Below are 17,179 nucleotides of genomic sequence, written 5' to 3'. Positions count from 1 at the left end.
GCAGACTCCTTCGGTGTAAGCACACCGTCTATACACACAAGAAGGGACCACACTACGTCTATATTAGGAAATTAAATGGCCATGAAGGCATCCGTATATTCTCCAGGGATAGCGACATTCCTCCGGCTCCGCTCAGTCCTGAGTTCGACGGCTTGTCCTAGTATAAGTGACTGGCTCAGATATTTGCAGAAGTATGAAGGGGGGAACACTATAAGAATACTCCTAGTTAATAATGAATTTTTACTAGATCTTCTTTATAATATACGATGTCTACGATTCTATTCTATAGATTCAACGGGATCGAAATTTTGGAGATCATACTTACCTACTTGAGTTCATATTAGAGCCCGAATCTATATTTCCGATATCAACCTTGAGTAATTTGATGACACGAACTGAAAACAACCAATTCTAGCATTTGGAACAATCCAGAGCTTTGTATTCATGGAGGCGAATTAAATACCGCTGAAGGATTTAGGAGCTGGGGTGTGCATTGTAGTGACAGACAGTTTCCCAGTCCGCAGAGATGTCATATGCGAGATAATCAAAGCCTTTTGTTGTACCTACCATACCATATATCGATTCTTGCTGCTAGGGCATCATTAAAAGCCAGCTTATAAGCTAGAACCCGGTCCATTCATTTCCTTTGAGAACATGTGTCACTGGGTTGGGTTTATATCAGCCACAGCAGAGGCTTGTGGTCATGTGACAAAAAATAATATTGGGGCTGAACCAGACGAGAGTCGAGAACGACCGACCACATCGATCTGGGATGCCCAGCAGACCAAGCAAGTATAGTGAAATCAGTCCTCGTTTCCATTCTTTAGTCTTGGAAGATTTCCCTTGATCTAACTTACTCTTTTAGTGTGCAGACGAGCTGTTGCCAGCTAAGCCATCGATATGGCGCCCGATCTCCAGCTTTGCATTGGCCAGCCGCAAAAGCTTCAAATTTGGCTGCTGGCAAGAGAAACAAAAGATGCATTTGCAACCTCATATCGAGAATGACATCCTTGATGTCTACAACCGATAGCGAACGGCCTCCTCTTGAGGCTAAATTAAGCAGGAAGATTCCGTGACCATTCGAACGATCAGGCCAATCCCTTCCCACCCAACCGCCTAGCTTTGTAATGACGAAAAAGAACTGCACGAGGCCAGCATCCATGCCACCCAGCCCAACCCCGATTGGGACTGGCTCGTACCCGAACAGCTTAGCTAGGGGAAAGAAACATGTCAAGAGCGACGAGCTACTTGTGTTTTCGAAGGAAACGCTGTTGTGTAAATGTATCCGGCTCTTCCTGACGGATGACCTCTGGTTAACGTTCCCAGTTGGCCTTTTCCTTTTAGCTGTTTGATGCCCCTCTTTCGGTTTTCTTTCCTGAATTCCAATTTTCCTCCCATACATACAATTTCCCATACCACCGCCGTCCTGCCCACCCTTTTCTTCCCATCAATTTTCATTGAACAAAATCGGCTGCCATAGCTTTGTTCCGTGCTAAGACCCGCCAACAATCCTCACCCTCGAACAGTCTCAAGGCCCAGCTCACTTTCTTGTCTTAAATAACACCAATTTCTCGGACCTTCACTCCAAGTCTTCGCCTATTCAACAGAAAAACCCAAGAGGATTATTCTTAAAATATTTTTTTTAAGCGTTTCCATTTGGCATTCTGAAGGAACAAGAAGCAATAATTAAATTGTTAAATCCGGACCCCTCTTCTTCCAACATATGTAAGTGTTCCTGCTTGAAATCTACTGTCCCGTCTTCCACCTCCGATCTCCCGTTCCCGTCTTTCTTGACAATCCGTGGGTGCATTTACCTGTTTATTTTTCTGCTGCTTACTTGTTCGCTCGGGGTTTGAGCTCCACTCGCTAAAGCACCAATTTGCCGATGCCGTGTAGTACTGCTGCACTCCCACCCTTAACTTAAACATCCTGGTTTTTTTTCTGAGCTTGGATCAAGTCGAGACGAGACAACATCGAATATAGATACTCAAGAGGAAGGGAGGATTATATATATACGACCACATATACCTAGAGAGCATAACACTCGAGTATATAGTATATATACAACTCAAGCTTCCTGCTTGGCTCCGTATCGTAGACGTCGCCTCTAAGTTCCTGATTCTCCGAGTTCTTCGGACAATGCTTCCTCAGAGCAACTGTTCTACTACATCGTTTGAAACAGAAGCTCTTCGTCACCGCCGAACTGTCGCCTATATCAAGCATCTGCGCTGACACGACCAACGTTACTACCGCACAACGTACAATTCACCGCCACAGACGCTAAATAGACCGCTTAAAACACCATTTAACGGGCGAATATATATATCTGTCCGTTTAAGATCCGAGCTAGTTAGGAAACATTTCGTGGAAATACGATCTACTTTACTAGCTATAAATCACAGCTACTAGGCCCTTGTCCCGTTGAAGCATAGAACAGCCATCGAGATGTCAATGCTTCTCTCTGCATCGTCATCTTCACCACTCTTCCGGTCTTCGACATTTGGAAATGCTCCCCTTTCTCCCTCGATATCCCCTCAGAACGAGGATATGATTATGGACTGCCCTTCTTCTCCATTTTTTGGACGAGATATCCCTTCAACACCCACAACCCCAGGGGCTCACCGTTCCTCCTTCCGACCTCCAAATTCAGCTAAGCGCTCCAGACGGAACACGCACGCACATAACGACCCTTACCCCTCTTTTCAGAATCCTCGCCGTCTAAGTGCCATTCCATCCGATAACGACGTGGAGGCTGCATACCGCAACATGTCGGACTATGAAACTTCGAGCTCGATGTCTGGCAGCAATAAACGGAAGCTTCCGGCGAGGAGTGTCTTTCAGGATTCGGGGTTGGCACCTCCTCAATTGGCCCCCCCGCCAACTTTTCTTCGTCCGCCAGTTCCGACTACTACTGTTAGGCCGAGTGAGGCTTCAGCAGCTGATTTGAATAGATCGTTAGCTCAAGCATTTGTAAGTACTTTTTATCCGTATTTATGTGTCAAGGAGGGAATCTAACTAATTCTTTACGACGCTCAGCAACTCCTCTGCCTCGAGAAAAAGGATGAATCTTCAGATGCCTCCTCCCAAAGCTCTCCGTACGCCTCGGCCTCAACCGCCACCTCCTACACCGAGGACTTCCCCTACCACCAAATGACACATCAATTCACCCAACCGCAGCCAGCTCTCCCAGATCCCGAGGAACTCTTGAAAGAAATCGTCAGGAACTCTCTCCAAAGCTTGCACGCCCTTCGTCTCGCGAAGGCAATGGAGAGAGATATCAGAACAAGAAGGACTAGTGTCGATGATGGTATGGAGATGGAAGGTCACCACCAACACCACCATCATCAGGACCATACGGGGACCGCAATGCAAGTGGTTGCATATCTAGAGCAGAGTGTCAGTACTATCAACAGCGCCCGACAATACATCGTAGGTCTTACTTCGTTCCTTTATCATTTATAGTCCGCAGGTTCTAACGCCAATTATAGGAATTCGCTGAAAGCACGCTTTGTGATAGAAGAGACCAAGTCAGAGATACTCTTCTAAAGGAGTAAAACACTTCTTTTGCTTGTAACTCCGTTCTTGGTCTTTTAATCCGCGGCGTTTATCGATTTTCCAGCATGCCACATAATTGTCCGACGCATATAGAATACGTTTATTGTGTCATTTTGGGGATCGGTGGAAGGAGTTTCAACGTTTTTCGATCGGCGCAAGATGGGCGATTATTTTGGTGTACTGTTCTTCTATGTTTAACTGGGTGAATTATCAGGGCGGGGTCTTTTAATAATATTTTTTTTGATTCCGCTTGCCTTTCTTATGCATCACCATTTCGTGCTTTTGTTCTTTTTTTCGCGCTCGACCTTGTCCTTCGTCCCCGATGTATCATCATTTTATATACGTACCTGATCCTTACATTCGTCTTTATGCCATTGTTTATGGAGTTTTTTTAGTTATATTTTTCTTATGCTTGTCTTAGCATATTTTGGGCCGGTCTTTTGCAATGCTTTTCCAGGGAAAATCGAGGGGGGGGGGGGGGTTCGGTGTCTTTTGGCTTGTGTCTTCATTTGATTCGTCGAGGTTGGAGTTTTTGTATATAAGTGTGTGTCGTACATACGTCTATGCTGGTGTATATCAGTTCTGATTCATACCGCACCCGATCGGTCGCCGGTCTCGGATTTCCTTTAGCGTTTTACGATAGATCTATAGAGATTTTGAAATTATATCATATCATAGAGGGGACGATAATTCAGTGGATTACGGGTCGGGACGGTTTAAAATCCATGTCCCGTGATTTTGGAGAGCTCTATTAGTCTATTCCGGTGTCGCGTATCTGGAATGTCGTGATAAACGTCATACTATATTCTAAACTCTTAAAAAAATATTTCTCGGGAAGTTATGTCATTGCGGGGTACGGGACTTCACGAGGTCGGGAAAACAAAAACTATTTGATATCAACTGAATTTACATCCAGGCGTCTACCAGGTATCTACCCAGAGTTAAGAAAATATGTAAAAGGTATTCCTCTGTAAATTTCAACCTCTACCTTGCATTTCGCCTGTGCATTCCAAAACGAGGGGTCTATCTTCCATGCATAACCCTTCTGCAAGACCGTAGGTGTTGCATCTACTCTGCAATTTTCCAGTGCGTTCAAAGGTCATTCCGACGCATCGATGTCGAACGGCGCAGCAAAACAAACAGGGCTCTGTCTCGCTTCTTTGGTCATTCGACAATTAAATTGTGGGTCGTCTACGAGTACGACACAAGGACCCTGTTATCCGGCCCAAGGTGTTAGAGCTCGATTATCTAGAGTAGGTACCCCACGTTTGCCGATGGTACGATCAAAACTAAACTCTTCAGTACAAGATACTTGCTGTAGATAGGTAGAGATGGTAGAAAGCTTAGTATCTAAAGTACTTCTTAGTAGATATTGGGGTTGATAGATCCTGCCTGATTTGATAGCTGGTGTGGGGTCTAAGAACGTCTCTTTCATGCCGGATGCCTGTAGGACCTGTTTTTTTATCAGCAAATAGGAACTCGGGCGAATATCCACCGCCTGGAAAATCCCTGATTTGGAGTGCAGATGGAATGGGCGGGTATAGCCAGTGGGTACTTTCGGTTTGATAGTTGTTACTTGGTGCTTTTATCGCTGTCGGTGGGAAGTAACCTTTTGTTCTATTCGTTCAGAAGCTCAGACCCTTGAAATTTACTTCATTTTTTAAACTGTCGGGCTTAAGGTTCCACAGCAGAGGTCTGGGAATTAATGACGACGCAGGGACCACTGCTTCTTCTATCTCTGCGTTTTGATAGGGTCGCACGAAGGAAACTGGAGGGTTTGGTATTTTAATTTGCAGATGCATGCAAGCAGCAAGTAATGCAAAAGCTCATTCGATGCGCATGCGATGCCCTACATTGGATTTTTTTTTTAAAAAAAAAAAATTTCCCCCTTTATCCTCAAATTTTGGAGAAAAGTTTTCGGAATTTTCTGTTAATTCGACTAAAAGATGACAGCTGTCATTGTGCGAAAAGGCCGTTCGGTACAAATGACGGACGTGCGATCGGATTCCAGTTTTTAAATTTTCACCCTTGAAAAAAGACCGCAAAAGGCTGATGATCATGAGAGTACTCCGCGATACACTCGATGCCTGAAATCTCCATCCCGAGCCGCGGGCGGTCCTCTTTTCCTGCTCCACAACCTGTGGTCATGTTATACACCCTTTCAACCAAACTCCAATTCAACAACAAAAAAACCTCGGAATTCGACCGAATTCCTCCCACGACACTATACTACTTCTTTACTAGTGCCCGACAAGAGGGCCTATTAGAAGACTTTTATGCGGGGCTTCTACGTATTTAATTGCTTTAAAGGCAGGCTTAGAAAGGTCGAAGGAATTAAGAAACCCCATCACGAGGCGCATTCAAGCCCAAGCTCTTGTGATCTATCGGATGAGCATGCCCTTGTACTTGATGTACCCGTAGACTAAAGCGAAGCAAAGCAAGAGAAAAGAAGGCAGAGATATTCGATGTAATGCAGGAGGTTATACAGATATTGCATGCGCTGCAGAGAAGCAGCAGCAGCAGCTCATTGTAGAAAATACTGTAGATATTGAAGAGCAGGCTACTTTTTTTGAGAGGAAAGAACGTGGTAACGAAGTAAATCAACGATACACTTTGAGATCTGTATATACCTCCACAGGGAAGGCGCAAAGAAGTAAATATGAACACCCGAAAAGAAGTGTAGGACCCTCTTTTTTCGGGACCTCTATGTGAAACGTTTGGGGGAAAAAGCAGGGAAGGTACTACGTAAAGCTACCCACGCCAAAGGAGTGGACATGGCAAAAAAGGTGAATAGATGGTCTGATGGGATGCAATAGCTTTAAAGCTCTGATCTCCGCATTCTTTTTATTTTTCATTTTTAAAGAAAGAGAGGGGAAGCTTATGCTAGATATTTGAGCCTTCCATTCGATCGAAGTTCAGACGAGGCTCGACTTTTTCCAACGAATTATCGAGTTCGACAACTTAGCTTTCCCTACGACATCTCGCCAGGGCTTCCGGTTGGTGTTTAACGCTCCTGCTTCGCTTTTTCGGGTTTACGCTTCTTGACATTTTACCCTCCGCGCATACAGTTTAAACACGTCTCGTTCGTTACAATATTGTTGAATTCAACTTACCGTCTAAACCCTAAGGGGTGTTTTCCCGGACTTTATACATCTGATATTGCTGTTATTTTCCCACTATTGTACGGGATTTCTTTCCCTTACCTGCCGTTCCGTCGTCCGTTCCAGAGTTTCATCTGATTTCTTCAAGTCGCAGTTGGGGAGTCTGAGCGCTTAGTGGTTTTAACCGTTTTTCCTTTTGAATACACCGTTATTGCTTATGTGCCTTTTTTTCAATTTCTTAATCTTCCTGTTACAGTACAGTGTCGACGACGACCTCTGTTTTTGACAGGTTTCCATCTTTTCTTATCTTGCTGTTTTTGCCATTTTGCCCTGTGATCTTTTTTGGGTTCCCGAATTTCCCATCCCAAGCGAGATTAAGGCTTAAGACAGGAGCCAGGCCTGGTTCTCCAAGGCTACTTCTTGGGTTTTACGTTTTTACATAATAATGGGGTTGTGGCTTTGCTAAGTTTAAAGGCGTTACGTTTCCTTTTCTTATTTATTTTTCTTTTAAAGAATATCGAATAACTACGACAGGACATCTTTGCGATTTTTCCCTTGCGGACTTTTTTTTTTTTTTGGTTGATTCGTTCTGGTTCTGGTGTTTTTTTTATTGGGAACAGAAAAGGGTCCCGATAGTTCCAGGGGAGTTTCTGTTTAATAGGGAAAGGAAGGGGACGTAAGAAAACGTACCGTGGAGTTTTGGGAATTTTTATCATTTATCTTCGGATTCAACGAAACGGACGGTCTTCTTTTGAACTTATACTCCATCGTCGATAATACGATTTTCGAAACTTCGGTACATCGAAGGGTTAACGACGACTTAAACGAAGAAAGAAAGGGAACATGCGCCGTAACTGCGCCGTAGTTATCGCCGCATATCCCGATACACAATGGCCGGTGTTTTAACGACAGCCGAGGATGTTGATATTGGATGGAGGAGTAGAATAACAAAGGCGCTCGAGTGCGGATATCTAGGTTTCAATGTCGAAGTAGTAGAGGAGGAAGAAGAGTTACCACGGTACGATACCGTTGTGACCCTCAGTTCCAAGGTGGTGGATGCGCTAAAGGTCAGTACATTACCTTTCTTTTTTTTCCAAAATTCTGGATTTAGAAGGTTATATTTGGAACAATGTTAACAGAGAACAGGGTACCTCGATGACAACGACGAATATATACGAACCGCTTCCAGCGTACGATGATGCGACCTTACCGGCTTATATAAACTTACCTGAATACCTCGAGTTTGATACACTTCATCTTCCTCCACCGCCTCCATACTCACCGATATTCCCCACGACAATCACCCCAGATCTAACCCAGCAACCAACGAACATTCGATCCCACGCCAAAAAAAACCGCAAGAACGCGAATAAAACAAATGGGGGGAATAGAAATAACTCCGTATCCTACGGTGGCGGTGGAAGTAACGACCCCCCCGAGACGCCAATTAGCCCTAATACACCCGGTGGAGGGGCAGGCGACGATGGCGGTGATGAACGCCGAAAAAAGGAAGAAGACGAAAAGCGAAGAAAACAAGAAGAAGACGAAGCCGCCCGAAAACTCCTAGAAGAAATGGAAGAAGAAAGCCGAAAACAAGAAGAGGCAAAACAAGCAGAAATAATGCGTCGACACGAAGAAGCCGCCGCAGCCGAAAAAGCAGCAAGAGCAGCGGAAATGGAAGCAGTCCGAAAGGCTCGCGCAGATAGGTTAAAACGCGAACAAGAGGCCATAGAAGCTAAAGAACGGGAAGCTAAGGAACTTGCGGAAAGAGAGAAGAAGGAGAGGGCGGAAAGGATGAGGTTACGAAGAGAGAAAGAGGCAGAGGAGGCGAGGAAAGCGGAAGAGGCGAGGAAGGAAGCTGAGAAACCGAGTGGGTTGGGGAGGTGGTCGTTTTGGGGTGGGTCGAAGAAAGCCGAGAAACCTCCTACACCACCGCCGCCGCCGGAGGAGCCTGAGCCTGAGCCTGAACCGGAGATGAAGGTTGAGCCCGTGCCTATCAAGCAGAATACGAATTCGTTTTTGACGGCGAATATGGCAGTGGAGGATAATGTGGGAGAAAGTTGGGGGTTTTTTGGGTCTTCCCAAACGTCGAAGATGAGCTTTGGAAATTCATCGTTCAAGTCGCATTCTCCGAACCCTGCACCTGTCGAACCACCGCCCGTCAAACCGGAAGATGAGTTCCCTGCATTTAAACTAAAATCGACGAAAGACCGATTAAAGGCGTTCCAACAAGAGCCGCCGAAAGCACCTACGCCGCTTCCTGTAGAACCCGAACCGATTGTGGAGAAGCCGAAGGTTGAAGAGCGGCGGCTAGGGCTATCCAAGTTTGAAGAACGACGACTCGGAACATCCAAAGTTGAAGAACGACGACTCGGGACATCCAAAGTTGAAGAGCGGTTACCCGAGAAGCCCAAGGTTGAAGAGCGATTGCCTGAGATGCCTAAGGTTGAAGAAAGACGACCAGGACTGTCCAAGGTTGAAGAGCGACGACTTGAGAAATCAAAGGTTGAAGAGCGACGATTTGGATTTGACAAGCCCAAAGTCGAAGAACGGCGATTCGGATTTGACAAGCCCAAAGTTGAAGAGCGACGACTTGAGAAGTCAAAGTTTGAAGAACGACGATTTGGATTCGACAAACCCAAAGTCGAAGAACGCCTGTCCGAGAAACCCAAGGTTGAAGAACCCAAAGTTGAAGAACCAAAGGTCGAAGAACCCGCTCCCGCCCCGGAGAAAGCCGAAGACATCCCATGGGGCAGCCGTGTCAAGAGAAAATCTCAGATCCCAGCTCCAGTCGAAGAAGTCAAAACCACCCCATGGGGAAACCAACTAAAGCGAACAACAACAACAGCCAAACCCACAAGTTCTAATATAGAACTCCAAAGCAGACTTCCCGTCAAAAGCGAGCTTCCATTCAATACAAAACTCAAATCGACTGGGAAAGCAGCTGAGTTGATAGCGGAGGGAAGGCCAAAGCTCAAGAAGGTAGTTAAGGAACCGACTCCTGAACCTGAGCCGGCGCCAGTGGTTGAAGAACCACCACCTCCTCCTCCTCTTCCCGCACCCGAACCCGAACCAGAGCCTGTTATACCAGAGCCTCAAACGGAACTAGAACCAATTGTGGAACCAGAAGAAGTTAAAATCGAAGAACCCACACCGACGTCTCAAAAGCGAGGATTTTGGGGGTCTTATTTTGGTGGTGGGAGTAGCCCTACGGCGAAGGTAAGTCATTATGTTATCGCACCTTTCCCTAGCAAACCATGCGTCGATCGATCCCCTGCGTTTGAATTTCTGCGTTTTGTTGAGTCAAGCCTCTTGCTCTTCGAATTGGCGAATTGTAAAACTTCTCCTATTCCATTAAAAGACAATCTCCAGTCAGATCTAGTCGTAAGACTGGTGTCAATCGTGGAATGAAAAGAAGTGAGGAGAACAACAGCGGCAAGAAGCGAGGAATGTCATAAACTCATATCCTGCAATTGGCCATTCTGAATGATCCTGCCTTTCCATTAGGTTCTATGCAAGCACTCGCAACAACAACATTGCATCCACATTTTGTGATAGCGAGTGCTGTTGTGAGCGTGGCCTTTTTTATACCAGAAACCGTGGCTGGAAACGGCAATTTTACCAATTCGGGGAGGCTTGTGCGCGTGGTGGACAGCGCGTTGTCATGTTCGATCCAATCCGCTTGGCAACAACAAGCCCAAGTTTATATTAAGGAGAGACATGGCCACGCAATTTGCTGTCATCCTGGACAGAACTGCAAGACTACAGATCCTGCGATCTGAGTGGGCCATAATATCGTATCTTGCTTGGGCTTCTCTTCTTTTTCTTTTCTTTTCTTTCCTGATTATTCTTCCGCATCCCCTCGCTCGAATGATCCCCTCCTTGCGTGTACTAGCCTGATTCGGCTCCACCATGCGCATCGACTGACTCCAGCATTTTTTCCCTCGTTGGTTAAATCCGTATAGGAGGAACCGGCATCTCGTCAATCTCTAGAGGAGTCATCATCCGCGACACAACAGCAGCCGCCTGAAGACCCGCTTGCCTTCGAAGATCCTACTCCGGAGGAACCCGCTGCTACCGTTGAACCTCCTCCGGCTAAGGAACCGACACCTATCCCAGAACCTGTCCTAGAAGAGCCTCTGAAGAAAGTCAAGAAGGTCGTTAAGGAAGAGAAACAGCAACCCAAGCCAACCCGCGCCCAACTGCTGAGAGAGGCAGCAGCTAAGGAAAAAGAAGAACGGGAACGTGTCGCCGCCGAAAGAGCCGCTGAACGGGCTGCCAAAAAAGCCGCAAGGGAGTTAAAACGGGCGAAGAAAGAAGAGAAAGTCGAACCACCCCCGCCTCCGCCTGCCGAGGTTCCACCTGCCGAGGAAAAGAAAGAGGAAGAAGCGCCAGCACCAGAACCAGAGTCGGCACCGGAACCAGCGCCGGAACCGCCAGCAGAACTAGAACCGGCGCCAGTAGAGCCCGCTGAAGAGGCAGCAGGGCCAAGGGTCGTCGAAGAGGTTGCGCAAGAACCCGATATCCTTGAGTTCGAAATACCCGACAGTACGGCTTCAGGAGTGGACCCATGGGCGCTCTTCGGAGCGAGGCGGCGCCCAGCTGCTCCTAAAGAAGAGGAGGCAGCACCACCGCCAGCAGCTGACCCAGAGCCGATAGTCGAACCGGCACCGGAAATAGTGGAGGTGAAGCCCAAAATCTCTGGAAAGTATGGATCCCAATATCCTTCCTCCTTATACTCCCCTCCTTATATCTCTTTCCTTTCTTTCTTTCCTCCCGTTTGGGGGGTTTGATTGTTGTCATATATGCCGTGGTTACACAAGGCTCCACTTGCAATCGTGGATGGCTGACGCATAATGTGTTGTCCGTTTTCAGGGCTGCCAAATTACTAGGCACGAACGACCCCCCTCCGAAGAAAAAGACGACGACGGTGACAAAGACTGCGACCTCAGCAAGTACCGCCAGGTCTGCCTCGAAAAAACAGGAGGGTCTTTCGCTCTTTGGTTCTCAGCCTGCTCCTGCTCGTAAGAAGACAGTAGTCAAGAAGAAGGAGCCTGAACCTGCACCACCAAAAGAACCAGAGCCTATCCCAGAACCACCCGCAGAACCCGAACCTACACCAGACCCTCCAGCAGAAGAACCAGTCGTCGAGGAGGCCCCTCCTCCTGAAGAACCAAAGAAGAAAGTCGTGGCGCCGCCGAAGAAGATTGAACGTAGGGCCACTAGCGGACTTTTTGGAGGACTGTTCGGTGGCCCTGCACCTAAACCAGTAACAAAGAAGAAAAAGGTGGAAGAACCCCCACCTCCTGCTGAAGAAACTCCTGCAGAAGAACCTGCGCCGGAGGAGCCGGCATCGGAAGAGGCAGCGCCAGAGCCAGAAGCCGCTCCGCCAGATGCAGGGGGTGATGAACCAAAGGAGGACCCTCCAGCGGAAGACCCCCCAGCCGAAGAAGGTATGCGAATAAAATGACCCAATCCCTGGACGAGACGTTTAATTAGTTAATAATAATAAATACTGACAAGCATGTGTAGCCCCCGCGCCAGTGGTGGAGAAACCGAAAAAGAAGATAACGGCTGGTGAGTTGGCGAGAAGACAACGGGAGGCCCGGAAGAAAGAACGAGAGGCAGAAATCGAAAGAGCTGTCGAAGCGGAATTGGAACGTCGAAAGGCCAGAGCGAAAGCCAAAGAGGAAGAAAAGGCCGCGAAGGAAGCAGCGAAAGCCGCTGAGAAAGCTGCGAAAGCTGCAGAGAAAGAAGCCGCCATCAAATCTGCTGCTGCTGCTGTCGCAGAAAAACCCGCAGCAAAGACAACGAAGTCAAAAACATCAGTTGCCAGCAGTAGTAAAAAGTCAAAGTCAAAGTCAAAGCCAGCAGCAGAGCATGTAGAGCCCGAGGAGACTCCTGTCGCAGAGCCAGAACCATCTGTTCCCGCTGACGATGATGTACCTGACGTGCCAGATGAAGCTGCAGGCGGTGACGTGGCAGCCAGCGTGCACAGTAAAGGTAGCAAAGATAGCAAGAGGAGCAAGTCGTCAAAGAATCCATACGCCCTTCCTGAGCTTATTATCGAAAACGATGACAACGACGATGACAACGACGATGAAGACCGAGAATTCCCTCTTCCCAAGACACCCGGCGGGGGTATAAATGTCCAACAGTTCCTTCTCCCAGAGACCCCAGTCCCACCTCCCAGGTTCGATACAGGAGATAAGAAACATCGCAAGAAGCGTGACGAGACCGAAGGAGAAAGGAAGAAGAGACATAAGGAACATAAAGAGAAGAAGAAGGAGAAAGAAGAGAAACGTCGAAGCAAACGATACGACGACGACGGTGACGAAACCGCTGCTAAAGAGAAACGTCGAGAAGAAAGGAAGCGAAGAAAAGCCGCAGAGATGCCGGAAGAAGAAGAAACATCTCGGGAACCCGTCATCGAGGAGGAACCAGCTGCTGAGGCCGCAGCAGTGGACGAGGATGCTCCCATCGTAGCAGCTGAAAAGCCTGAGAAGCCCGATCTGGCCTTTGATGTTGGCGATGAGGACGAAGATGAAGCCGAAGCCGAAGCCGAAGCTGAAGAGAAGGAAGAGTTCGAAGATGCCGATGAGAAGAAGGATGAGGAGGAGAAGGAGGAAGAGGCAGCTGAAGACGTTGAGATGAGGGAGGCTGCTGTTGCTGAAGAAGAAGAGAAGAGCAGTGGTGATGAGGAAGCCGCCGAGGAGGAAGCCGCCGTTGAAGAAGCTGCCCCCCCTCCTCTTAAACGATCCAAGTCCCACCATCATCACCACCACTCCCATCACAAATCATCCAAAGCAGAACGCCTTCTTGGAGAAACAACCGCCGCATCAAAGCTTTCTCGCAGCAAATCATCCAGAGATATGCCAAAATCCGAAAAGCCAGAGATGAAACGATCGAAGACCTCCAAGTCCCGTAAGGAGGACGAGCTTGACCGTGAAGCTCGACATGCAGCCCGTCGACGTGAAAAGAAGGAACAGGAAGCTGCTCTTGCCGTTGCTCGCGACGAAGAGGAACGTCGTGCACGAAAGGCTGCGAAGGAAGCAGAACGTCGAAGAGAGGAATTGAAGCGCCAGGAGCTCGAGGAGGCCGAACTCCTCAGACAGGCAGCATTAGATGCTGAGGCTGAAGAAGCTCGCATCAGAGAGGCCGAGTTCCAGGCTGCTGCGAAGGAGTATCAGGCCAGAGCTACCTCTGCTGGTAGTCAAGCAGCCAAATCCCGCAAATCCGAGTTCCGAGAGCGTGGCGTGGGTGCCCCATCCGAGGAGAAAGATCGCGAAAAGGAAGCTCGTCGTGCTGCTCGACGTGAAGAACGATACAAGGATCTTCCACCAGAGGAAGCCGATGCCAAGAGAGCTCGACGAGACGCTCGTGCCGCCAGAAGAGCTTCACGTCGCATCTCTTCTCACGAAAACTCGAACGACGAGCCTCTTAACAATACAACCAACGCTGGTCACCTCTCTTCTCGCAGCAATAGTGATAAGATGGCCGACCGTCCTCTTCTCACCAAGGAGGAAGAGGAGCAAATTCGCAGAGATGCCCGGAGACAAGCTAGAAAGGAGGCTCGCGAACTTAAGGCTGCTAAGGAGGGGGTTTCTAGACACCATTCTTATCATGCTGACCGGTCTAGTCGTCGATATGGTGAATCTCCTGTTTCAGATGAGGAAGAATATGAAGTTGAGAGACGACCGGGGTTGAAGAGGTCGCATACCAATCGACATAGTAGGTACGAGGATATGGATGGATACGGGAGGTATGAAGAGGACGAGGCTGATGTTAAGCCAAAGGCTGGCAGACTCAGCTGGTTCAAGGGGAAGGTTGGGAAGCTTTTCTAAAGGAGTTACATCGTTATTTTATACACACCGACATCGACATCGACAATTGCTTTTGGTTTAATTTTCGTGTTTAATTGCATCTCGGAGCATATGGGACAGGTCCTGACTTTTTACTTTTTATACATTCTTCTTTCATCATAAAAGGTTTTTTTGGGATCTCGGGTGGTTGGCGCGTTTTTGTTTACATTTGTTTCTTTTTACTTCTCCCTTTATACTTGATCTTGCGCAGGCACCATTGATATCCCGGGGATACAAAAAGTTTCTTAATGCATAATGGTCTCTTTCTTTTCCTGCTTCTTTTCATTCGCATGCTGGTGTATATCGATCGGCTCTTTCTACTGTCTATACATTATTTGCAATGTATTACCCTGTATGCGCACGTCGTTTTATATCTACTTAACTAGCGATCTATCGATCTATCTATTATGCATTATGGCGGTACATTATGAACGTTCTATATATATACTAATACCTATCATGAAATCTCCATATCATCAAATATTGATTCTCAATCCCTCCGACTGAATTTAAATTGCTATAACCTCGCAACCTCCCCCTTCCATCCCACACCCAGCTCCCTACAAATCTCCATCACACACCCTCTAACACCCTCCACCTCCTCTCTATCCGCACCATTATTTATAGCCCCAACCAAATGCGGCTTTAACTGAGCATTAACATCCTGTGGTATTAACGCTGCTATTAATACAAAGCTTGTTTCTCGGGGAGTTAATACCGTTCCTTCGGAAAGGATTAAAGCGTATATCCATGTTGCGAGGATTTGGAGGTCTGGAGAGGAGGTTTGGAGGTTTGTGAGGACCTTTTTGGAGATTGTGGGGCCGTAGAGGGTTGTGAAGAAGGAGGAGCCGCGGGTTAGGAATGGGAGGGTGGGGTTTGTGGGGCTTGTCGTGGGGGATGGGGGGTGGAGGGAGGAGTTGGGGAGGGGTCTTTGTGGGCGTTTAGGGTGTTTGGAGGGAGGGAGTTGGGACGGGTGGTTGGGTAGAGTGATGAGAGGGGGTGGAGGGAGGAGGGGGAGGAGGGGAGAGGGTCGAGGAGGTGAGGGTCATGGCATTTGCGGAGGTGGTAGAGGGCGTTTATTGCCTGTTTATTTCAATATCGAGTTAGTACTATAAACCTTCCCGCGTATCACACACGCATATATAAACTGTATATAATATACCTTCGGAATCCCTCCGATAGCCCCACTCTTCACCAATCCTTCTCTACACCGTCTTAATATCCTCAGCGCACTCTCTCTCCCTTCCTCATCCACCCTCCCTAACTTTCCGGGGTTCCGAGCTAACCAGGCTCTTTCTTCTTTTACGTATGCCGCATCGGTGCTACCCGGGATCGCACTATGGGTGAATGCGTGGGATAGGACTGGGGCTATGAGTTCGGGTTTGTTGCAAAGACTGAGGGTTACGAGGGTTATGTAGTACCAGGTTTGGGAGGGGAGGGATGGGTAGGTTCGGAGGGTTGTGAGGAAGGTGGTGAGGGTCATTATAATAGGTATTTGGACGTTATATTCGCGACGACGGCCGGACGACGGCGAGGAAAAGACGGAGATGAGGTACCGCTTCTGAGATGTAATGCCGTGAACAATTAATTCAGTTGAAGCAGATGGAATTAAATGCGACCGGGATTTTTAATTGATTTCGCGATAGTAATACTGGTTGATATTAAGTGTTTAAGCCGAGGTTACTTGCACAAAGTTCCGACTTTGTGCCTCGCTTGAAAGGAATGTTGGATTTTTGGGAGGACAACGCAAGGTTTGGGGCGGAGAGGGTTGGTGGGGGGAGCTAATTTTGTCGCAGAGGTGAGAACTTGAGGCGGTATGGGGTTTTGGCTTGAGATTACCGGGAAAGAAGTGAGGTGGGCACAAGCTGCCTAGTGCTAGACCGAAGAGAGCTGTCCAGACAATCTTAAGATCTTGTCAGTAATCGAGTCGTGAGTTGGAGGAGGCCGGCTAGCTGGGTTCGTTCAACTATACATATATCCATTCGAATATAAGTAACTGAAGGGTGCTCTGGGGCCGAGGCTAATCTAATATTAGTCACGAAGCCCGATCTAGTATCCAATCCCTCCGTACTAACTTTGATTACTAAATTACGAACCGATCCAGCGTAAACTGCTCGCTAGAAGGCTCCCACATACATTAATATTATAGATATAGGATATGATTCGAGGCTTCTACATTCTCTAGCTAACCCATATGGCCATTGCAGACATTCACACACATGTAAGTGCTTGGTATCTTGATGCCACCCGGGTTAGGATTAACGTTATAGCATACTGAGATGGTATTTGGCCAGTTGTGCTTAGGCCAGTTTTGTAGATAGTATTGATACATTCCTACGACCGTTAATTGCGTCTATACCTCCCCGTTACGAGACCGCTGTCTCTTCGGCCTAACAGTTTCAAACCAATCAGCACAGACCAACATAATACGACTGCCTAGCGAGACCACAATCAACTTTCCTCTACACGCAAGCTGATCTAGGGCTTGAATTTTGGTACAATAGCTACAATTCTGCGCAGAAAACATTTACATCATATATATTCTTCGTCAACGGAAGTCATCTAAATGAATAATATTCATGAATGCATTTTTAATTAATATACCTATCCTAAGATATATAGCAAGATATCGATCCAGACAGCATCTCATATGATTGCATA

The 17,179-nt window shown here is 47.5% G+C and overlaps 3 protein-coding genes across 3 annotated transcripts; 2 read left to right on the top strand and 1 right to left on the bottom strand.

Annotated features, from left to right (window-relative positions):
• Positions 1-2,445: 2,445 nt before the first annotated feature.
• DFL_003179 (uncharacterized protein) lies at positions 2,446-3,554 on the top strand (the record flags this gene model as incomplete). Its single annotated transcript, XM_067632079.1, has 3 exons — positions 2,446-2,970; positions 3,037-3,429; positions 3,489-3,554. The coding sequence occupies 3 exons, from the start codon at positions 2,446-2,448 to the stop codon at positions 3,552-3,554; spliced, it is 984 nt and encodes a 327-aa protein (XP_067490385.1).
• A 3,992-nt stretch (positions 3,555-7,546) lies between these two features.
• Positions 7,547-14,500, top strand: DFL_003178 (uncharacterized protein; the record flags this gene model as incomplete). Its single annotated transcript, XM_067632078.1, has 5 exons — positions 7,547-7,723; positions 7,803-9,875; positions 10,622-11,364; positions 11,532-12,109; positions 12,189-14,500. The coding sequence occupies 5 exons, from the start codon at positions 7,547-7,549 to the stop codon at positions 14,498-14,500; spliced, it is 5,883 nt and encodes a 1,960-aa protein (XP_067490384.1).
• An 873-nt stretch (positions 14,501-15,373) lies between these two features.
• Positions 15,374-16,001, bottom strand: DFL_003177 (uncharacterized protein; the record flags this gene model as incomplete). The annotated part of the gene is made up of 2 exons (XM_067632077.1): positions 15,374-15,601; positions 15,681-16,001. The coding sequence occupies 2 exons, from the start codon at positions 15,999-16,001 to the stop codon at positions 15,374-15,376; spliced, it is 549 nt and encodes a 182-aa protein (XP_067490383.1).
• Positions 16,002-17,179: the final 1,178 nt, after the last annotated feature.

This window comes from Arthrobotrys flagrans, assembly GCF_004000055.1.
Source record: "Arthrobotrys flagrans strain CBS H-5679 chromosome Unknown unitig_0, whole genome shotgun sequence".
NCBI classification, from domain to species: domain Eukaryota; kingdom Fungi; phylum Ascomycota; class Orbiliomycetes; order Orbiliales; family Orbiliaceae; genus Arthrobotrys; species Arthrobotrys flagrans.
Note: the sequence above shows the minus strand (reverse complement) of the source record. Positions and strands in the feature narration are given on the sequence as shown.